Source organism: Rhinoraja longicauda, chromosome 4, assembly GCF_053455715.1.
Source record: "Rhinoraja longicauda isolate Sanriku21f chromosome 4, sRhiLon1.1, whole genome shotgun sequence".
In the NCBI taxonomy this organism is placed as follows: domain Eukaryota; kingdom Metazoa; phylum Chordata; class Chondrichthyes; order Rajiformes; family Arhynchobatidae; genus Rhinoraja; species Rhinoraja longicauda.
The window spans coordinates 43,838,708-43,857,208 of NC_135956.1; the positions used below are offsets into that span (position 1 = coordinate 43,838,708).

At 41.2% G+C, this 18,501-nt stretch overlaps 2 protein-coding genes across 2 annotated transcripts in view; one reads left to right on the plus strand and one right to left on the minus strand.

The window, feature by feature from the left end:
• Positions 1-8,636: 8,636 nt before the first annotated feature.
• On the minus strand, positions 8,637-17,430 carry eny2 (ENY2 transcription and export complex 2 subunit). The gene is given in 6 exon segments (XM_078397617.1): positions 8,637-8,960; positions 12,598-12,672; positions 15,508-15,578; positions 15,662-15,738; positions 17,351-17,403; positions 17,406-17,430. Coding segments are annotated over 6 exon segments (378 nt in total). The 3' UTR covers positions 8,637-8,883.
• A 184-nt stretch (positions 17,431-17,614) lies between these two features.
• Positions 17,615-18,501, plus strand: part of nudcd1 (NudC domain containing 1) — a 109,463-nt gene continuing 108,576 nt past the window's right edge. Inside the window, exon 1 of the mRNA XM_078398612.1 lies at positions 17,615-17,900. Coding sequence (XP_078254738.1) covers positions 17,786-17,900 — 115 coding nt within the window. The 5' untranslated portion in view covers positions 17,615-17,785. The remainder of the gene's footprint in view (positions 17,901-18,501) is intronic.

The window sequence follows — 18,501 nt, forward strand, 5'->3', positions numbered from 1 at the left end:
TCAAGCTATAATTCTCTTACTCTATATTCTGAAATCATATTTTTCTCTTTGAATTACTGTGTATGAATTGATTGTGCTCATTATGGTATGATTTAACTGGTTAGCACACAAACACAGCATTTCACACAACAGAACACAGTATCTCAGTATACGTTCCAAATATAAACCAATACACGCCCAGCCAACCACTATACCTATTTGTATCAGATACTCGAACCATGAGTCATAAGTAACAGTGCTGGCTCTGTGAACTCTGGCCCTAGTTATGCACTTTTCTCCTCACAGACTCATAGAGTGATACAGTGTGGAAACAGGCCCTTTGGCCCAACTTGCCCACACCGGTCAACATGTTTCAGCTGTACTAGTCCTACCTGCCCACTTTTCATCCATATCCCACCAAACCTGTCCTATCCATGTACAGTGCCTGTCTAACTGTTTCTTAAATGTTGGGATAGTCCCAGCCTCAACTACCTCCTGTGGCAGCATGTTCCATACACCCACCACCTTTTGTATGAAAAAGGTTACCACTCATATTCCTATTAAATCTTTTCCCTTTCACCTTAAACCTATGTCCTCTGCTCCTCGATTCCCCTATTCTGAACAAGAGATTCTGTGCATCAACCCGATCTCTTCCTCTCATGATTTTATACACACTAGTATTCTTGAAATTTGTTTGCTGTTTTCTTAAACATTACGAGAAAATGCATCTTCACAGTGTGAAACAAACCCTTTGCACTGAAGAAGAATGGAAACAGAACAAATCTCAATAAAGTTGAATTAGACACAAAAAGCTGGAGTAACTCAGCGGGACAGGCAGCATCTCGGGAGAGAAGGAACGGATGACGTTTCGGGTTGAGACCCTTCTCCAGCTTTTTGTGTCTATCTTCGGTTTAAACCAGCATCTGCAGTTCCTTCTTACTCAATAAACAAGGTTTTTTTTCAGCGGTTTGGGATTTTTCACGATGAATTCTATGTCAAGTATTATTTAAGATGAGGTCAGTGTGTCTGTTACTGAATATCAGGTGAGATTTCCAAATCACATTCAGTGAACATGGCTGTTACTCACATATTCTGCATGGTAAAGACTTTCTTCAGGCCACAAATTCCATCTTGTCCCTACTAGCTGTCGACAAAGGGACACTTTTTCAGATCAATTTGAAGTTTCTCTGCAAAGACTGCTTTGAAACATAGTCTGGAACTTATTTTTGAAAGTAGCTGTGAATTTGTCAACTTGAGAGAAATGAATGCACTGCTAATTGCAACCAGAGGATCAACATGCTTGCTACAAGATTACAAAGCATTACAAAATAGCTTATTTAGAATGTAATTGAATGCATTGTCTGTCACTATCCTGGACACTTGTCAACTTTTAAATTTATCAAACATTTGATGCAGGTTATGATACATATCCATCAGAATTTTAAGAATGTGGTTTCTGTTTTTTGACCCACACTGGGATACAGCAACAATATACAGAACCATGGTATCTTAATCATATGCAGGGAATGGACGGATATAGACCCAAGACATGCAGTGAGAGGAGATCAGTTTAACTTGGCATTAGGCTCAGCACAGACATTGTGGGCTGAAAGGCCCATTTCAGTGCCATACTAATCTAGGTTCTAACATAGAACATGGAACAGTGCAGCACAGAAACAGGCCCCTCAGCCTACAATGTCTGTGCCAAACATGACGCAAAATTAAATTAGCCCCATCCACCTCCAAATGATCGATATCCTACATTCTCTGCCTGTTCATGTATCTATTTAAAGCATCTGTAAAATTACTATGTATCTGTTTCCATATCTCTTCCTGGCAGCGCAATTCAGGCACTAACTACTGTGTAAAAAGCTTGTCCTTTAAACTTTTCCCCTCTGACCATAAAGCTATGCCCTCAAATGTTTAATATTTCCCACCAGCGAAAAGGACTGTGAATATCTACTCTCCCCAAGACTTTCATCATTTTATATACTTCTATCAAATCTCTTCTCTGCCTCTGACAGAGAAAACAATCAAAGTTTATTCAACCTCCTTGTAGATAATATCCTATAATCCAGGTAGTATTCTAGTAAACCTTTTCTGCACCATCTCCAAAGCCTCCATGCCATTCCTGTAATGGGATGACCAGAACTGCATTCCAAGTACTCTATATATAGCATTACCAAAGGTTAATACCACTGACAGGCATTATCGCCCTTTTCATAAACTGGCAGACTTAAGAAAAAGGGGAAAAAAATCTCACCTTCCTCACATTGTTGCTGCTCACCCTCCTCGCTGAAGCACGGCATTCACCAAACCTTGCACTTTCACCTACCTGCAGCACCTCAACGCGAAGCAACTCTCCTCAAAATAGTCACCCTGCGAGAGGCTGCCTCTCTTTTCTGTGCTGCTAAACATTTCACAAGAAAAGCTTACAGCGGCTCACATGAATTTGACATTTTAAGCTCTCATTGCCCCCCTCCCCCCTCCATCCCATCCTTGCTGCTGAGCCTGTTTCTAAAGGAAGACAAACTTAAAGAAGAATAAGCATTTACTCTTGTCTCCAGCATTCATTCCTTAACCAAAGTATAAAACTGAATGGGCGTGCATGGGAGCTTGATGGGTGTAAATTGGAAGATGCACTTTCTTCATTACAGCATAGGTTACTCTTCAAAAGTATTTAATTGGTTTAATGCGTATTGAAATAGTCATATGGAACACTTTATAAAGGCAATTCTTATTTATATTAATTGTAAATCCATAAAGTAAATCTATATTTATAATAGAGGCTGCGGCTTCAGATTAGTAATCACATATAATCACACCTACCTTCCAACCTATGTCTGATCTTCCCCTTCGTTCTTCCCTCACCACTTCCCCCTGCTTCTGCACTTACTCTTCCATGTTCTTTCAAAATTTTGGAAAAACCTCAGACAGAAACTTTATTTCCCTCTGTTCAAATGCTGTCGGATGGCGAGAATGCCCAACATTCTCTCTTTATACTATGGATTTAAGTGTCACACAATAGATTCAGTTTTGGATGACTTGTTGGATGACACGTTGAGAAATGAGGACAACTGAAATTATGCAAATTATTTCCACGATACCAGCTCTTCATTCCAGTAATCCTTGATGGTTAAAGCATTGTGTAGAGCTAACATGTTATGACCTGTTTCACTTCCTGTAATCAGATACTAACTCCAGTTTATGATGGTTTTCCTATTGTCAGTTGTTAATTATGGTGTTTGGTGCAAAGCAGAAGAATGAAAATCAAAACTGACAGATTCTACATAAGGTTTCACAATACGACTTGCAATCATATGGAAAGTGCTGTGAGATGAATCCTTGCGAATATCCCAAAATAAGTTGGGAGCTGCATAGAGCTATGCAGCTCGGAAACAGCCATGCAGCCCTAGTCGACCATGCCGACCAAGTTGCCTAACTAAACTCGTCACATTTGCTTGTGCCCAGCCTTGATCCCTCCAAACCTTTCCAACAATGAATCTGTCCAAGTGTCTTTTAAATATCAAAAGTGTGGAAGATCTCCAGCTACAGGGGGAGCTCCATCCATATTGTTCCAACATTACTGAAATATTATTCTGTTGTCATTCCATTGGTGTTGTGATATTATTATCATGAAGAAGCAGCAGCATCATGGGTTAGATATATGGCTGTTGTGAAGCCTTTTTGATAATAAGGGGGGGAGGGGGGGAGAGAGGGGGGAGAGAGGGGGGAGAGGGGGGGAGAGGGGGGGAGAGGGGGGAAGGGGGGAGAGGGGGGGGGGGAGAGGGGGGGAGGGGGGGAGGGGGGGGTAGAGAGGGGGATAGAGAAAGACAGTTAATGTTTGAGATCAATCATCTTCCAAGAGCAAACAAGGGAGTAAATTTCAAAATGAGAAACATTTCGTCCAAAGATGTTCTTAAAACATCAAGAAGAATGTGTGTTTAGCCGAAAATGTTGTGGCGTGAGCATTTCCATTCACAGGAACAGAATGCCTCCTCTGTGAAGGACACAAATAATTCAAAAGATCAATACCATAGCAACACTGGGAGGAAATGCTGGAAGCTCCACATTGCATTTAACATCAAGAGTCATTTATTCACACTACTGTCTTTCCCACCCCCGGCAATCTGTTCCAAATGGATTTTATTCACTGGTGTTGAATATACAGTGAATTCAAGGACAACCATTTTACTTGCTTGCTTGAAAAATGTGTTTGGATGGAGAAACAGAAGTATTGGAATTACTACAAGGCTAGTTGAGCAATAAAGAAGTGGAATAATTTATAACTGATTATGGATTAATAAAATACTACTCTTCGGGCTTTCACAATCCAGTACTGGGTCCCATTGTCTGCAACATCCTATGAATGGCTTGTGAAATAAAGTGGAAAATAAAGTCAACAAAACTGTTAAAATCAAACAAACTTTTTAACTTGGAGTCATAGGGTCACACAGTGTGGAAGCAGGCCCTGATCTATTCCTCTCATGATTTTGTACACCTCTATAAGATCACCCCTCAGCCTCCTGCGCTCCTGGACATAGAGTCCTAGCCTGCTCAACCTCTCCCTATAGTTCAGAACCTCAAGTCCTGGCGACATCACCCTAAAACTTCTCTGCACTCTTTCCAGCTTGACAACATCTTTCCTATAACATGGTATGTAAAACTGAACACAATACTCCAAACGTAGCCTCACCAACGTCTCATATAACTGCAACATGATCTCCCAAATTCTATGCTTAATACTATGACTGGTGAAGACAAAGTGCCAAACGTCTTTTTGACCACTATGTCTATTTGTGACACCACTTTCAAGAAACTTTGTACCTGCACTCCTAGATCCTTCAGCTCTACAACAGTCCCCAGAGCCCCACCCTTGTTAGACTTCCCAAAAGGCAACACCTCACATTTCTCTGTATTATATTCCATCAACCATTCATCAGCCCACCTGCCGAACTGATCAAGATCTTGCAGCAACTTTTGACAACCATCTTCACTATTTACAATACCACCCACTTTTATGTCACCTGCAAACTTCTCAATCATGCTATGTACATTCTCATCCAAATCATTGATATTATAGATGACAAACAGCAATGGGACTAGTGAGGCACACTACTAGTCACAAGCCTCCAGTCCAAAAAGCAACGTTCCACCATCACCCTCTGCTTCCTTCCATGAAGCCAATTTTCTGTACATTCAGCTATCTCTCCTTGGATCCCATGCGCTCTAACCTTCCAGAGCAGCATAGCACGCGGAAACTTGTCGAATGCCTTGCTGAAATCCATATATACGTCTACAGCTCTGCCCTCATCAACCTTTTCGGTCACATCTTCAAAAAACTCAGTCTGATTCGTGAGACATGACCTCCCACGTACAATACCATGCTGACTATCCCTAATCAGCATGTCCATCTAAATGCATGCATATCTTATCCCTCAGAATACTCCCCAGTAACTTTCCCACCGCAGACCACTTCTATTCACTGTTAACAAACCCAAAATGTATTGAATGAAATGGAGGTAAACATTTTTCATTGGGAGGAGGATTAGTTGGCAGAAGATGATAAATGGATCACTTCAGTGATGGAGGGAATATTTTTAAGCGGCAATGAATTTCTGTAATCTATAATGTACTAACATGTAAGCATAGTGGAAATAGATTCTGTAGGAAATTTCAAAGGAAAATTGAATTTATATGTAATAAGGAAAACAGAACAGGACTCTGCATTTCGTACAGTTCTAAATGTACCCTTCCTAAACAAAACATTGCAAATTTAATATCAATACATTTAACAAAGAAACAATGTTTGAACCCACTGACAGTCAATATTACAGACTTTCAAAATGGCTTCACTAAAATTTCTCAGAACAACCACAGATTTTTCAGTGCTTTTATATTCCTGTACATTTTCATGATCAATATTATTTCAGCAAACTGTTTGAAAAGTAAATGAGTAGAAACTATGGTTTTGACCGTATATCTGTATTCCAGTTGTCTGCAGAACCCAAGTCAAACACTATTGATATTTCTTACTCAAAGCTTTGCAGCAATTTATTATTCATATATAAAATGACCTCCCAGTTTCTTTCCAGGCAATGCCTTCTAAGATATAAGCCCAGTGTATTATTTAAAACATATGGAATTAATTTTTCAAATAATGTCCTTGGGGACCAGCAGCTTTCAAATATCATCCATTACAAAACAGCAATAAAAATCTTGTGGCACACCTTACAACCAGGGAAGGAATTGTTCATGGATTCTCCCTGCAAATGATGTGAATCGACAAAAGGATTTAATGAAATCTATAAAAGGCCTAGAGTTTTCTTACTGTTAAACTAATTTTTTAAATATCGATTAAACAGACAAGTGTGCCTCAAGCTCTCTAATATTCTGCCAATCAATCTCTCTCAGATGCTGAAAGGTTAGCAGCATCTCAATGTAAGTCAGACCAGACAGTATTTCAGTAGTTACATTCACATGAAATAAAACACTAGTCAGCCTTCATTCTGCCATTCATTCAGAACATTTTTAGCTGATTTTTTACCTTGGTGTCACTTTCTACCTAAGTCCCATGTCTCGTGGTTCATTTAATATCCTAAAATCTATTGTTCTCTCTCTTGAAAACACTCAGTGACTTTGCCTGTGTAGCCTTTCTGGGTAATGAATTCCAAAAATCCTTTACCCTTTGAATTTTCACTTTTCTCAGCAAATAGTTGTGGAGGCAAAGAAATGGTGTAGATTTTGGATTGAGACCCTGCATCCTGACGCTGGGTTCGATCCACAGATACTGGTTGACCCATCGAGTTCCACTGGAAGCCAGTTTTTTGCTGGTTTGAAAAACCCCACACACGGGAGGTATCATTGCTGCTTCCACCCTGTCAAGCCCTGTAAGAATTTGTACATCTTCATGTTATCTTTCCTTCTTCTCAAGACTCTTTGCCCAATCCTTTTTTCAAAGGAATATACACCATCCCAGAAAGGAATACACACCATCCCAGAAAGGAATACTAATAAACATTTGCTTCATTCCTTCTGCTGCAAGTATATCCCTGCTTATGGAGGAATACCAAACCTTACTCAATGTTCAAGCTCTCGGGGCTAGTGGCATCAAGGGATATGGGGAGAAGGCAGGCACAGGTTACTGATTGTAGATGTTCAGCCATGATCACAATGAATGGCAGTGCTGGCTCGAAGGGCCAAAATGCCCCCCCCCTGCACCTATTTTCTATGTTTCTATGTCTATGTGGTCCTTCTAGAGTCCTATGTAATTGCAACAATCCTACCTTTACTTTTGCACTCACAATAAAACCCAACGTACCTTTCCAATCGTTTGCTAACATTCAGTGATTTGTGTTAGTATATCCATATCTAAATATACCTTTCAATCTATCATTTAAAAAAATAGCCATTCTATTTTTTCCACCAGTGCATGACGTCACAATTTCCACGTTGAATTTCATCTGCCAAGTCCTTGCCCATTTATTTAGCTAGACATATTTCCCCCACCCCAAAAGCCTCTTTTCACCCTCTTTATGACACTGCCACCTATTTTGCGAGCTTGGATATATTACTTGTTGATAATGATCAATCTAAATCATTGATATAGATTGTGAATAGCTAGGAGCCCAACATTAATGTCTGCAGCAACCTGCCGTTCACAGCCTTCTATTCAACCATTGTCTTTGATTTTTCTAATCTTGACCATATTATGAGCAATGAATACAATGATTACTGCTTTACCTGTATGGCATGTTTGAAACCCTATAAGGCAATTATTGGATCTTCTGTTTCCTTAGGAAAGTGCCTTGATAAGAAGTGTTCAGTGGAGATGGAAGACTGGACTAGGGGGCTGCAGAGGGAAAGATCCCTTCAGAATGCTGAAAGGGGACGGATGCGTGGTGGTGGAATCCTGACGAGGTAGAAATTACAGAATGTCAGTCATTGAATGTGGTCTGGCAGGGTGAAGATGAGGACAAGGTCAGAGAAACCTATCCTTGTTCTGTCTGAGAAGAAACTAAGCCACTTACATGGTAGCTCAGCAGAGTACCCTTTTTAGGCTGTAAGGATGACCCTGAACTTCCTGTCAGTTTAATTCTCCATCCACCGTCCACTCTTCCACTCTCCGTCCTCCATTGTTGATTCAATGCCCACATAAGCTCAAGGAAGATCACTTATTCTTCCACCCAGGCACATTGCAGCCCTCAGGACATAATGCTATTTTTAAGAGTTTCAGGAAACCATCCTTACCCCACACCTCAGCCCCCTCCCCCTCCAATTATGTGATTGTTGCTTTCTGTTTCAACTTGTTTCTTTAATTCTTCTTGCCTCTAACTGCAATTTTAATAAAAGCAGTTGTTGGGGTGCAGATCAAATTTGTCAAGCAATCACACTGTCATCCATTCTCTCTCCATCCTCCTCCCTCCACCCCCCCCCCCATCCCCTTCTCAGCAACATGAAACATGTACTTTTTTGCACTTGTTCAGTTCCAATGAAATGATGGCAGAGTATTTCCACCATTTTCAGTTTTGTTAAATAAATAACCTTTCACACAGTGGCAGCTTTACAAACCAAAAACCTAGTGACTAGAACATATAATAACTACACTTACCTCTTGAACAAAAAGTATCATATGATTAAAGCACATCGAGGCAATAATCATTTCAAAATAATTTTATTTCAACAAACATTTTTTAAACATACCAAGAAAAAGGGCGAGTAAAAAAGCTGCTTTTGAATCGTGGCTGAGAACGTAAAAAATACAACAATAAATGTATCAAAAATTGTCACAAAGCTGATCACAAAATTAAAACTGTGCAGCTTCAAATGGGAGCCATTTTGATGATTGATTTAATTCATGTTCTGAAAATAAAGAAGTGGCAAAGTAATTTGGGCATCTCAAGTTTAGAGACTGGCATGCTGAGAAAGAAAGGTCCTTATTCTCTGCAAAAGCTCCTTCTTCACGCTGTCTGGCACTAGGGCTGAAAGAAAGACAATCACGTCAAAATCAGATTTTATGGAATCTTTTAAGCAAAAGCAAACACAATAAGTCAAAATTCCATCCTGCAGTTTATTTTTCATTATAAAAGACATTCAAATTTCTACATTATTTAATTGTCACAACATGACAATAAGAATGCACCAGTTCAATTTTTTGTGTGCATCATCTCATTCATCATCTGTAAGATCCGGTGTGTGAATGGAGCAGGCTGCAAATCCTGATTCAAAATCATGGAATGGGATGGAGGGTGGGGAGGGGGGTTTAGGACCAAAACAATAGGAGAGATAAGAGCAGGGGCTGGCGAGAGCCACTGCACCAGAATACAACTTTGGCTTTGAGATGGGGGATGGAGATTTGTAAACTTGTTACTGAAGACAGATGCACTACATTTCTTTTTCTCCCCTTCCCTACCCCAGTGGAAATGATGACAAATAAGGGCGGGGTGATCAACATAAATGGAAGAACATTAAAGGGTCAGATGTAGTGGGTAGACACAAAATGCTGAGACAGGCAGCATCTCACGAGAGAAGGAATGAGTCAGACATAGTGTGTTGGTGAATGAAAACTAACAGTGATTGGGAAGGTATTTCACTACAACAAATATGCTCAGGGAAAGTATTATTACAAAATACTAAACTTATGTGATTGTCATTTATTGTCTCACCCAACAGTTCTGACCCACCAGTGTTAACACTGAATGCCAATTTTCTCTCGTCCAATCTTTCCTGAATCATTGTTACAGATGATAAATGAACCTTTTTTTAAACTTGAAGAACAGTGCCAATACTACATCTCTCCTCCTCCTGTATCCCTTCTTCCAGTTCTTTGCCAAAACCTTCTCAAACGGTCTGTGATTATTCTTCTTCAATTGCAATTGACCAGTTGCAGACTTGCTGAAGAGGAAACCTATCCCTCAGTCACTGGTCTTCCTGAACTTTACTCGTAATGGGAAGAAGACCTCCCCATATCTGGCTATGTTGTTCATTCACTCTGACCAAAATTAAGTTCATAGCCTTCATACCAGACAATCTTTTTCCATTGCAATTCAGCAAGTACTCAGACAGTCCTTAAGTTAGGTGATTCTGTATTTGCCTCATCTCTGACATCTCTTCTGTTTCTTGAGCCTGCCACACCATTCTCTGCATTGAAAAGATGCTTATGTTCACTCTATTGTTAAGAACACGCTAGAAAATGTTCCTCTTCCTCTGATTCCTAGTGGCTTGCGTGGTGTTTCAGGTCTTTCCAAAGTTAACAGTGCACTTGTAAAAAAAAAAAATCTGACTTGGGCTTGATCAGCATGTTTTCAGCATTCAGTCCAAAAATGACAGGGTTGGAACATAGACATAGTATTAAAAAGCCCAAACCTAAATGGATAAAAGCAAGCTAAGACTCAAAGGGGTAGTTCAATTATTTCATAAATTGGCTCAGCAGTGGCATTCCCAGAGATATTATGCTTTCATGTTTTTTTTAAAAGTTTGGACATTGGCACCAGATCAATCATATTGAATATTGCTGCCTTTTACCATACATGGCAAATCAAAAAAAGGAGATAGTGGGCAGGTTACAAGTTGACAAATTGAATTCGAAGCAAAGAAAAATTGAGTTGTGTACAAGGAAAGAATATACAATCTCAAATGAAAATGTTTATACATAGTAGAATTTGAGTCATCAGTAGAGTGCAAGCATATTTTGCATGCTCTAGACTATGTGGGGCTATGAACAGCACTATCAATAATGAAGACAGAACAAGCCCATTGTTTGGAATAGAATGTTCCAGCATCCTGAACCCTGAAGGGCACAGTCAGGATATTCAAAAGAGGGAAACAGAAAACACAAGGAACTACAGATGCCGAAATCTTAAAAACACAAAATGCTGGAGTAACACAGTGATTCAGGCAACATCTATGTAGGGAATGGATAGGCAATGCTTTGGGTCGGGACTCTTCTTCAGACTGATTGTAGTGGGGAGGTAGAAAGCTGAAAATAAGGTGAGGGTGGCATAAAGCCTCGCAAGTGACAGGTGGATGCAGGTGCAGTTGGTTTGATTGGTAGATAGATGGGCAAAAGCTAGAGATGAAAAGGAGACAAAGGGTGTCAGATAAGGAGAGAAGAGGGGTCAAATGTAAAGCTCGGAAGGAGAGATATTGGTGGAAGGGGATGGGAGGGGGTAAGAGGGGTGAGAGTGTGGGTGGAATGGGTGTACATGGTGGGGCGAGGCATAGGAAAAAGAGGAGGGAAGGGGGTGGGGGGTTGTTACTCAAAATTGGAGAATTAAATTTTCATCCCCTGAACATTCATGAGTCTGAATAAATTTAATGCCCCAAAATGTGATCTATCCATGTTCTCTGGAGATGCTCAGTTACTCCAGCACATTGTGTCTTTTTTGTTGTTGTAAACCAGCACCTGCAGTTCCTGGTGTCTACAATGTTCATACCATTGGGTTATAAGTTTTCCATTGCAAAATACAAGGTGCTGTTCCTTTAGTTTGCGTGTGGCCTCACTCTCACAATGGAGGTGACCCGGGATTGAAAGACCAGCATGGGAATGGGAGTTAAAATGGTTAGCAATCGGGAGATCCAGCAGGCCTTTTCAGACCGAGCCCAATGTTTTGCGAAATGGTCACCTGATCTACACCTGGTCTTGTCGATGTAAAGGAGGCCATATCAGGCGCATCAAATTCAGTTGATGAAGTTTGAAGAGATGCATGTGAAATTTTGTCACACCTGGAAGGATTGCTGGGGTTCGTGGATGGAGGCGAGAGAGGTACTAGATCTGCTGCAATCACAGGGGGAAGTATTTGGGGAGGGGGTAGTTTTGGAGGGGCAAGTTTCATAGGAACAGAAAATAGCACACTAAATGAATATTACAAGTTCAATGTGTAAGGTGCCATGATGGTAGTGAAAATAACGTAACTATTAAACTAGTGAGCTACTGCAGGAATTAATATCCAGGTCAATCATCACTTTGTGGCATCACAAATCAAATTTGGCATTTTGGCCCTCAGTGACTTTCACTAAAGGAATTCAACCGAGGCTTACCTATTGCATCTTTATCTTCCAGGCCAACTGCTCTGCAAAACACAATTCTTGCATCTCGATATCCTCATTTCATAAGGTAGCTAGCTTGCGGAATGGCTGCAAAATGAATTATTTCCCTCAACCTCTGTCTACATCTCTCATCCCTGAACTTAGAAAAACATGAACTTTCCCTGAAAGTTTAGGTCTCATCCATTTTTGACTGAACAAGATTCCACGAACACTTTGCAGTTTGTCCCATATTAAAAAGGTATTAATCCTATTAAGTGTTATTGTCGATATATTCATTATTTATTTCAAATTAAATTTATATTTATATTTTTTATTTCATATTTGTAAAGCTTAATCAAGGGACAACATTAAGTTCTAACCCTCCCAATATTCTGAGATACGAATTAAAAATTGGGTACTATTGCCTCTCCTGAACTGCAACCTTTAATCTACAACAATTCCAAGTGAACCCTCAAAACAGATTACAAACCAAACCAAGAAGTGGTGCTGTGGAATGATTAGCATTTGCAGCTGACAAATTTATTAGTCATCCCCCCCACTCTCAATATCTGCAAATCTCCATATACACACCTCTTCCTTTTGGAGTTATTTCTGCCACCAAATCATCTACAGTAACATGCTCCAATCCTTTTTCTCTGATCACATCTATAACAGATGAAGAAAGTCATTAAAAAAAATGACAGAAAACATTTATGCCAACATTAGGTTGTAAATAGCTCTCAACATTAAAAAAAATTTTAGAGACACAAGAAACATGGAAATATAGAAAATAGGTGCAGGAGTAGGCCATTTGGCCCTTCAAGCCAGCACCACCATTCAAAGGACAATAGACAATAGGTGCAGGAGTAGGCCATTCGGCCCTTTGAGCCAGCACCACCATTCAATGTGATCATTCTCAATCAGTACCCCATTCCTGCCTTCTCCCCATTCTCCCTGACTCCGCTATCCTTGAGCTCTATCTAGCTCTCTCTTAAATGCATCCAGTGAATTGGCCTCCATTGCCTTCTGTGGCAGAGAATTCCACAGATTCACAACTCTCTGGGTGAAAAAGTTATTCTTCATCTCAGTCCTAAATGGCCTACCCCTTATTCTTAAACTGTGACCTGTGGTTCTGCACTCCCCCAACATCCACCCTGCCCAATCCTCTGAGCATTTTATATGTTTCTATAAGATCCCCTCTCATCCTTCTAAATTCTAGCGAATACAAGCCCAGTCGACCCATTCTTTCATCATATGTCAGTCCCGCCATCCCAGGAATTAACCTGGTGAACTTCGCTGCACTCCCTCAATAGCACTAATGTCCTTCCTCAAATTAGGAGGCCAAAATTGCACACAATACTTCAGGTGCGGTCTCACTAGGGCCCTGTACAACTGCAGTAGGACCTCCTTGCTCCTAAAAGCAAATCCTCTCGCAATGAAGGCAAACATGCCATTGCATTTCTTCACTGCCTGCTGTACCTGCATGCTTACTTTCAGTGACTGATGTACACGCACACCCAGGTCTCGTTGCACCTCCCCTTCTCCTAATCTGACACCATTCAGGTAATAATCTGCCTTCCTGTTCTTGCCACCAAAGTGGATAACCTCACATTTATTCACATTATATTGCATCTGCCATGCTTCTGCCAACTCGCCCAACCTATCCAAGTCACCCTGCAGCCTCATAGCATCCTCCTCGCAGCTCACACTGCCACCCAGCTTTGTGTCATCCGCAAACTTAGAGATGTTTCATTTAATTCCTCGTCTAAATCGTTATTATATATTGTAAACAACTGGGTCCCAGCACCGAGTCTTGCATCAGTTGCTAGAATCGGAAACAAACAAAAAAAAGACCTACTGCTTGAAGTCAGCAGGCCCTCAGCATCTGTGCAGGGACATGAATAGTTGATTTTTGGTTTGGGTCAAGATCCTTATTCAAGTCTGAATTAAAGGTCTCGACTCAAAACGTTGACTGCCCATTTCCCTCCACAGATGCAGTCTGACCCACTGAGTTCCTCCAGCAGTTCTCCTTCTGAAGCTCCCCTTGATTTTACACTTTTGAAATCCATTGGATTAAAGGTCATTGCTTCACATAAGACAGCAACATTATATTTTACTCTTTCTAAAATCCTAATTTTTTCCTTGTATTTTTAATTGCTTAAACCAATGTATCACTCCTTCTGAACATTAAATGAACACAAAAATGGCAAATGTTGATTACATGTTAGAGGTTCATACGACAAAAAAAATTTAAAATAGATTCAGCAAGGCTGCGGGTAGAACTTAACCCAGTAAAATCCAGAATATATCAGTGAAAAGCAAATGTCACAAAATGGCCATTTTACACCCAGGAAGAGCTACTATTCTGCAATAAATTCCTTTCAAGAAAATTGCATTGTATGCTCAAATAGTCCACAAATAGGAACAATTGGTCAGTTTCTTCTGTTCTTTTGAGTTAGACTTGACTAAGCCAATATTTTTTGTCATCACTACCACTTCTCTCTCGATTGATTCTATAGGTTGACAGACATATCACCAGTCTTTGTTAAACTGCCAAACATCCATGATTGTAGGAAGGAACTGCAGATGCTGGTTCAAATCGAACATAGACACAAATGCTGGAGTAACTCAGCGGGACAGGCAGCATTTCCGGAGAGAAGGAATGGGTGGCTTTTTGGGTCGAGACCCTTCTTCAGACTGATGTCAGGGGAGTGGGAGGTTCACAGATAGGTGTATAGATAAGGAAGTGTAAGGTGTGAAAACATGACAAAGGGAATTGAGATCAAGGAAAACGTAGAGTTGAGAGAAGGTAACACTAAAGCAAAGAGAGGTAAAATGTAGTCGGATACAGTAAGACTGGTCGGAGAACTGGGAAGGGGGAAGGAGAGAGAGGGAAAGCAAGGTTTACTTGAAGTAGAGGTCGATGTTCATACCGCTGGGGTGTAAGCGATCCAAGCAAAATATGAGGTGCTGTTCCTCCAATAAGCGAGTTCAGTATCTCGACTGCGCATGCGCAGGTCATAGGTTACAAGAGCTAAACATGCTTGTGGCTGATAACAGCGGCGAAGAAACGGCTCTTGAATCTGGTGATAAGTGATTGCAAGCTTTTATATCTTGTGCCCAAATAGGAAAAAAGATGACGAGGAAGGAGTGTGATTGTTGCCCTTGTTTTCCAGGCGTCGTGGCAGGGAAGAGGGAGTCCGCTGCAGTTTTAGCCTGGCCTATCTGCCGTCCCGAGCAATGGGGGGAAAAGCCATGCAGTTACGGGCTGTGCAGTTGAACTTTCGCCCAGCTGCCGGGCCACCTGTGTATGCATACGGTCATGCATGCCCGAGTCCTTTCCTCAGCCGACAATATGGACCTAGTGCAAAAACCCAATTCTCACCATTGAGGAATCAGCCTGCAGTCTCATTTCCTCAATATAAACAGGAACATTTCTCAACACAGCCAATGCACCAAGATATCCTTGGGCAGCCCTCTCCCCCCCCAATCAATGTGTACCTTTGCAGTGTGCTTTTAACTGATCTTTCCATCCACATTCAGTGAGTTTTGCTCTGAGCAATTCTTTCAGTCTGGAGGCAAAAGAGAGTAGGTTAGGACAATGTCCCAATTATTTAGAAAATCTGAAGCACATTCAAGATGGAAATTGCCTTACCGTTCTCGTTCGCCTGTTTCTATCAGCTTCTGGTTTATTGTTGCTCGGAGTTGTGCGTCTTTATTCATTTCGGATAGCTAACATATAAAATTCCAAGAAAACACAAGACAATGGAAAATTAGAAACCTTTATTTTAACATCTAAATTTTGCCAAGGTCGAGTCAGGCAAACTTATCCCTGACTTTTAGGGCATTTGAACACTTCATGATTGTTTAGGGGTCAGGACACAAACAGCAGATTAGAATGTAATTTAAAAATGTCAGAAACTTTAAAGGTGTCAGACAAATAATTTATTTCATAAATAAAACATGAGGCTTTTAGAGGTGTGCCCATTTTTCATCGGCATATTGGACACGACCTGCGCAAAACAAAACTGAGTGTCCCATATAAGCAGATAGACAAGTCGGCTAGGAGATAAACAAGTTGCAAGCTCACCACAAAATAGTTGTGTTTGGGAAAATGCCCGTTTTCAATTTGTTTCTAGGCATCTAGATGTACTTATTGGGTTTCCTGTCATCTTTTAACCTCTCTCATTATCACTTCACACTGAGCAGTGTATGTCAATGCAATATAAAGCACAGGAGGGATTGAGGTGACAAAGGCTGAGATTGGTTGGTCTCCATGAGATTTAAAAACAAATCTCTTCCTGTATCTTTCAGCTCCCACCCAATGGTCAGTGCAGTTCCCATGGGTCAATATTATGGGTCAGTCTGAAGAAGGATCTCGATCCTAAACGTCACCCAATCCTCCTCTCCAGAGATGCTGCCTGTCCCGCTGAGTTACTCCAGCATTTTGTGTCTTTCTTCGGTCAATATTACAACTTAACACAGATACGATGACTGATATTGGAAATAAATATAGTCAAATTTAGTAACATTTTGAAATATTACTCTGAACTCCAAACTTGCAGATGTGACAGTCAGGATATGATAGCTATTGAACAAAACAAAAATGACAGACAGGTGCCAGGTGGAATTTAACACACAGAAGTGCAAGAAGATTCACTTTGGCAGACAGAATGAAAAGAGTATAGATTTAATGGGATTATTCTAAAATAAGATTAGTAGTAACACAGGCACTTGGGGCCTCAAGTACACAGATCTTTGAAGGAGGCAGGACATATTGAGACAGTAATTCATGAAATGGATCTTGTGATTCACAAGTAAAGGTATTGAGAAGCAGGGAAACTGTGCCCAATATTTCTAAAACTCTGTTTAATTCACGGACTATTATGTCTAGATCATGTCACGACACTTCAGGAAGCTTACAACGATCCTCAAAACTGTGCAGGGAAAAAAATACCAGAATGGTTCTAGGGATGTGAGATTTTTATCTTGGGTTATGATGCCTTTATACAACGGACACAGCGACAATTGTCCCAAATTACTGGTGGTATGGATATGAGGAACTTTTGGCAATCATTGATTGCAAGTTCCAAGTTATTACCACTCTGCGAAAAAATTGAAACCCCTCCCCATCCCACCAAAAATTAAACCCTTAGCCTGCCTCACGCCCACCAAAAATTAAACCCTTAGCCTGCCTCACGCCCACCATCCTCCCTCACCCCGGCGGTTTCATCTTCCTTACACCCATCCCCTCCTCGCCGACTTTTCCCTTCTCCCTGTCCACCTTTACGCCCGTATCCTCCGTCGCCACCGGGAAGCTCTGCTCTGCTCTGCTATCCCTCACCTCCTCGGCCCCCAACACCTCGGATCCAAGGAAACGGTGCTCATCCGCACTGCTCCCCCAACACCCGCACTCCTGCACATTTGTTCCCCACGCAATCAACAGCCGACAACTGGGGATCATTCAAAATGACCAGAAGGCGGAAAAACGAAACTAAAGGGAAGAATTCTATTAATTTGTATTGCTTTTAAAAACAAAACTTACAACGGCAGTTGCAGGTGCGCCGTTATTAATCTCCGCCCGTCAACAACCTCAATCACAAAGAAATCAAACTTGACAGCAACATCACCATGAGGTTAAATGACATGGCTGTTCTCAAATATAATACTACATATTTAAAATATATTTCAATATTTGGGATTAGTTAATAAACGGAACATCCATCGGAAACTACAACTCCCGTCAGGCTCGCCGCTTACGCATCGGTGACGGAGCGCGATGGCGGCGGCCAACTGCTCCCTGAGTGTGGACAGGCGGCTCATTGACGCCAAATTTGACAGTTACCGGTTATCGCTGGAGCCGCTCCCCACCTACACCGTGGACCTGGATGGCGGTGAGTTCTGACAATCATGCGGGAGGCTCCACAATAATGTGCGCAGAAGCACTGAGTTGCATTGTTCTAGCGCCCCGTCTCAGAGAGCTGGGCCCGAGGTCGCAGAAGGATCCCGCCACCAACAGCACAGTTAAACTATACTATAGTTACTATAGCGTTAATGATAGCGGAGTCAGGGGGTATGGGGAGAAAGCAGGAACGGGGTACTGATTGAGAATGATCAGCCATGATCACATTGAATGGCGGTGTTGGCTCGAAGGGCCGAATGGCCTACTCCTGCACCTATTGTCTATAGTATACTATACTATAGTTACTATAGTGATTGGACAGGCCAGCACTGCTGCTCTTTGCTCTTCTAAACGGATACAGTAAAGCTTGGAAACACTGAGGTGGTCAAGCGACACCTTTGAACAAAGTGAAAAGTGACAGCACAAGAGGTTGAGGTGTGATCTTTGGTGTATTAAATCATGAGAGGCATAGGGTGAATGCACTTAGTCTTTTTAGTTGGGGGAATCAAGAAACAGAGGGCATGGGTTTCAGTGCGAGGGGAAAGATTTATCAGGAAACTGAATGACAACTTTATACACAGATGTTGGTGGGA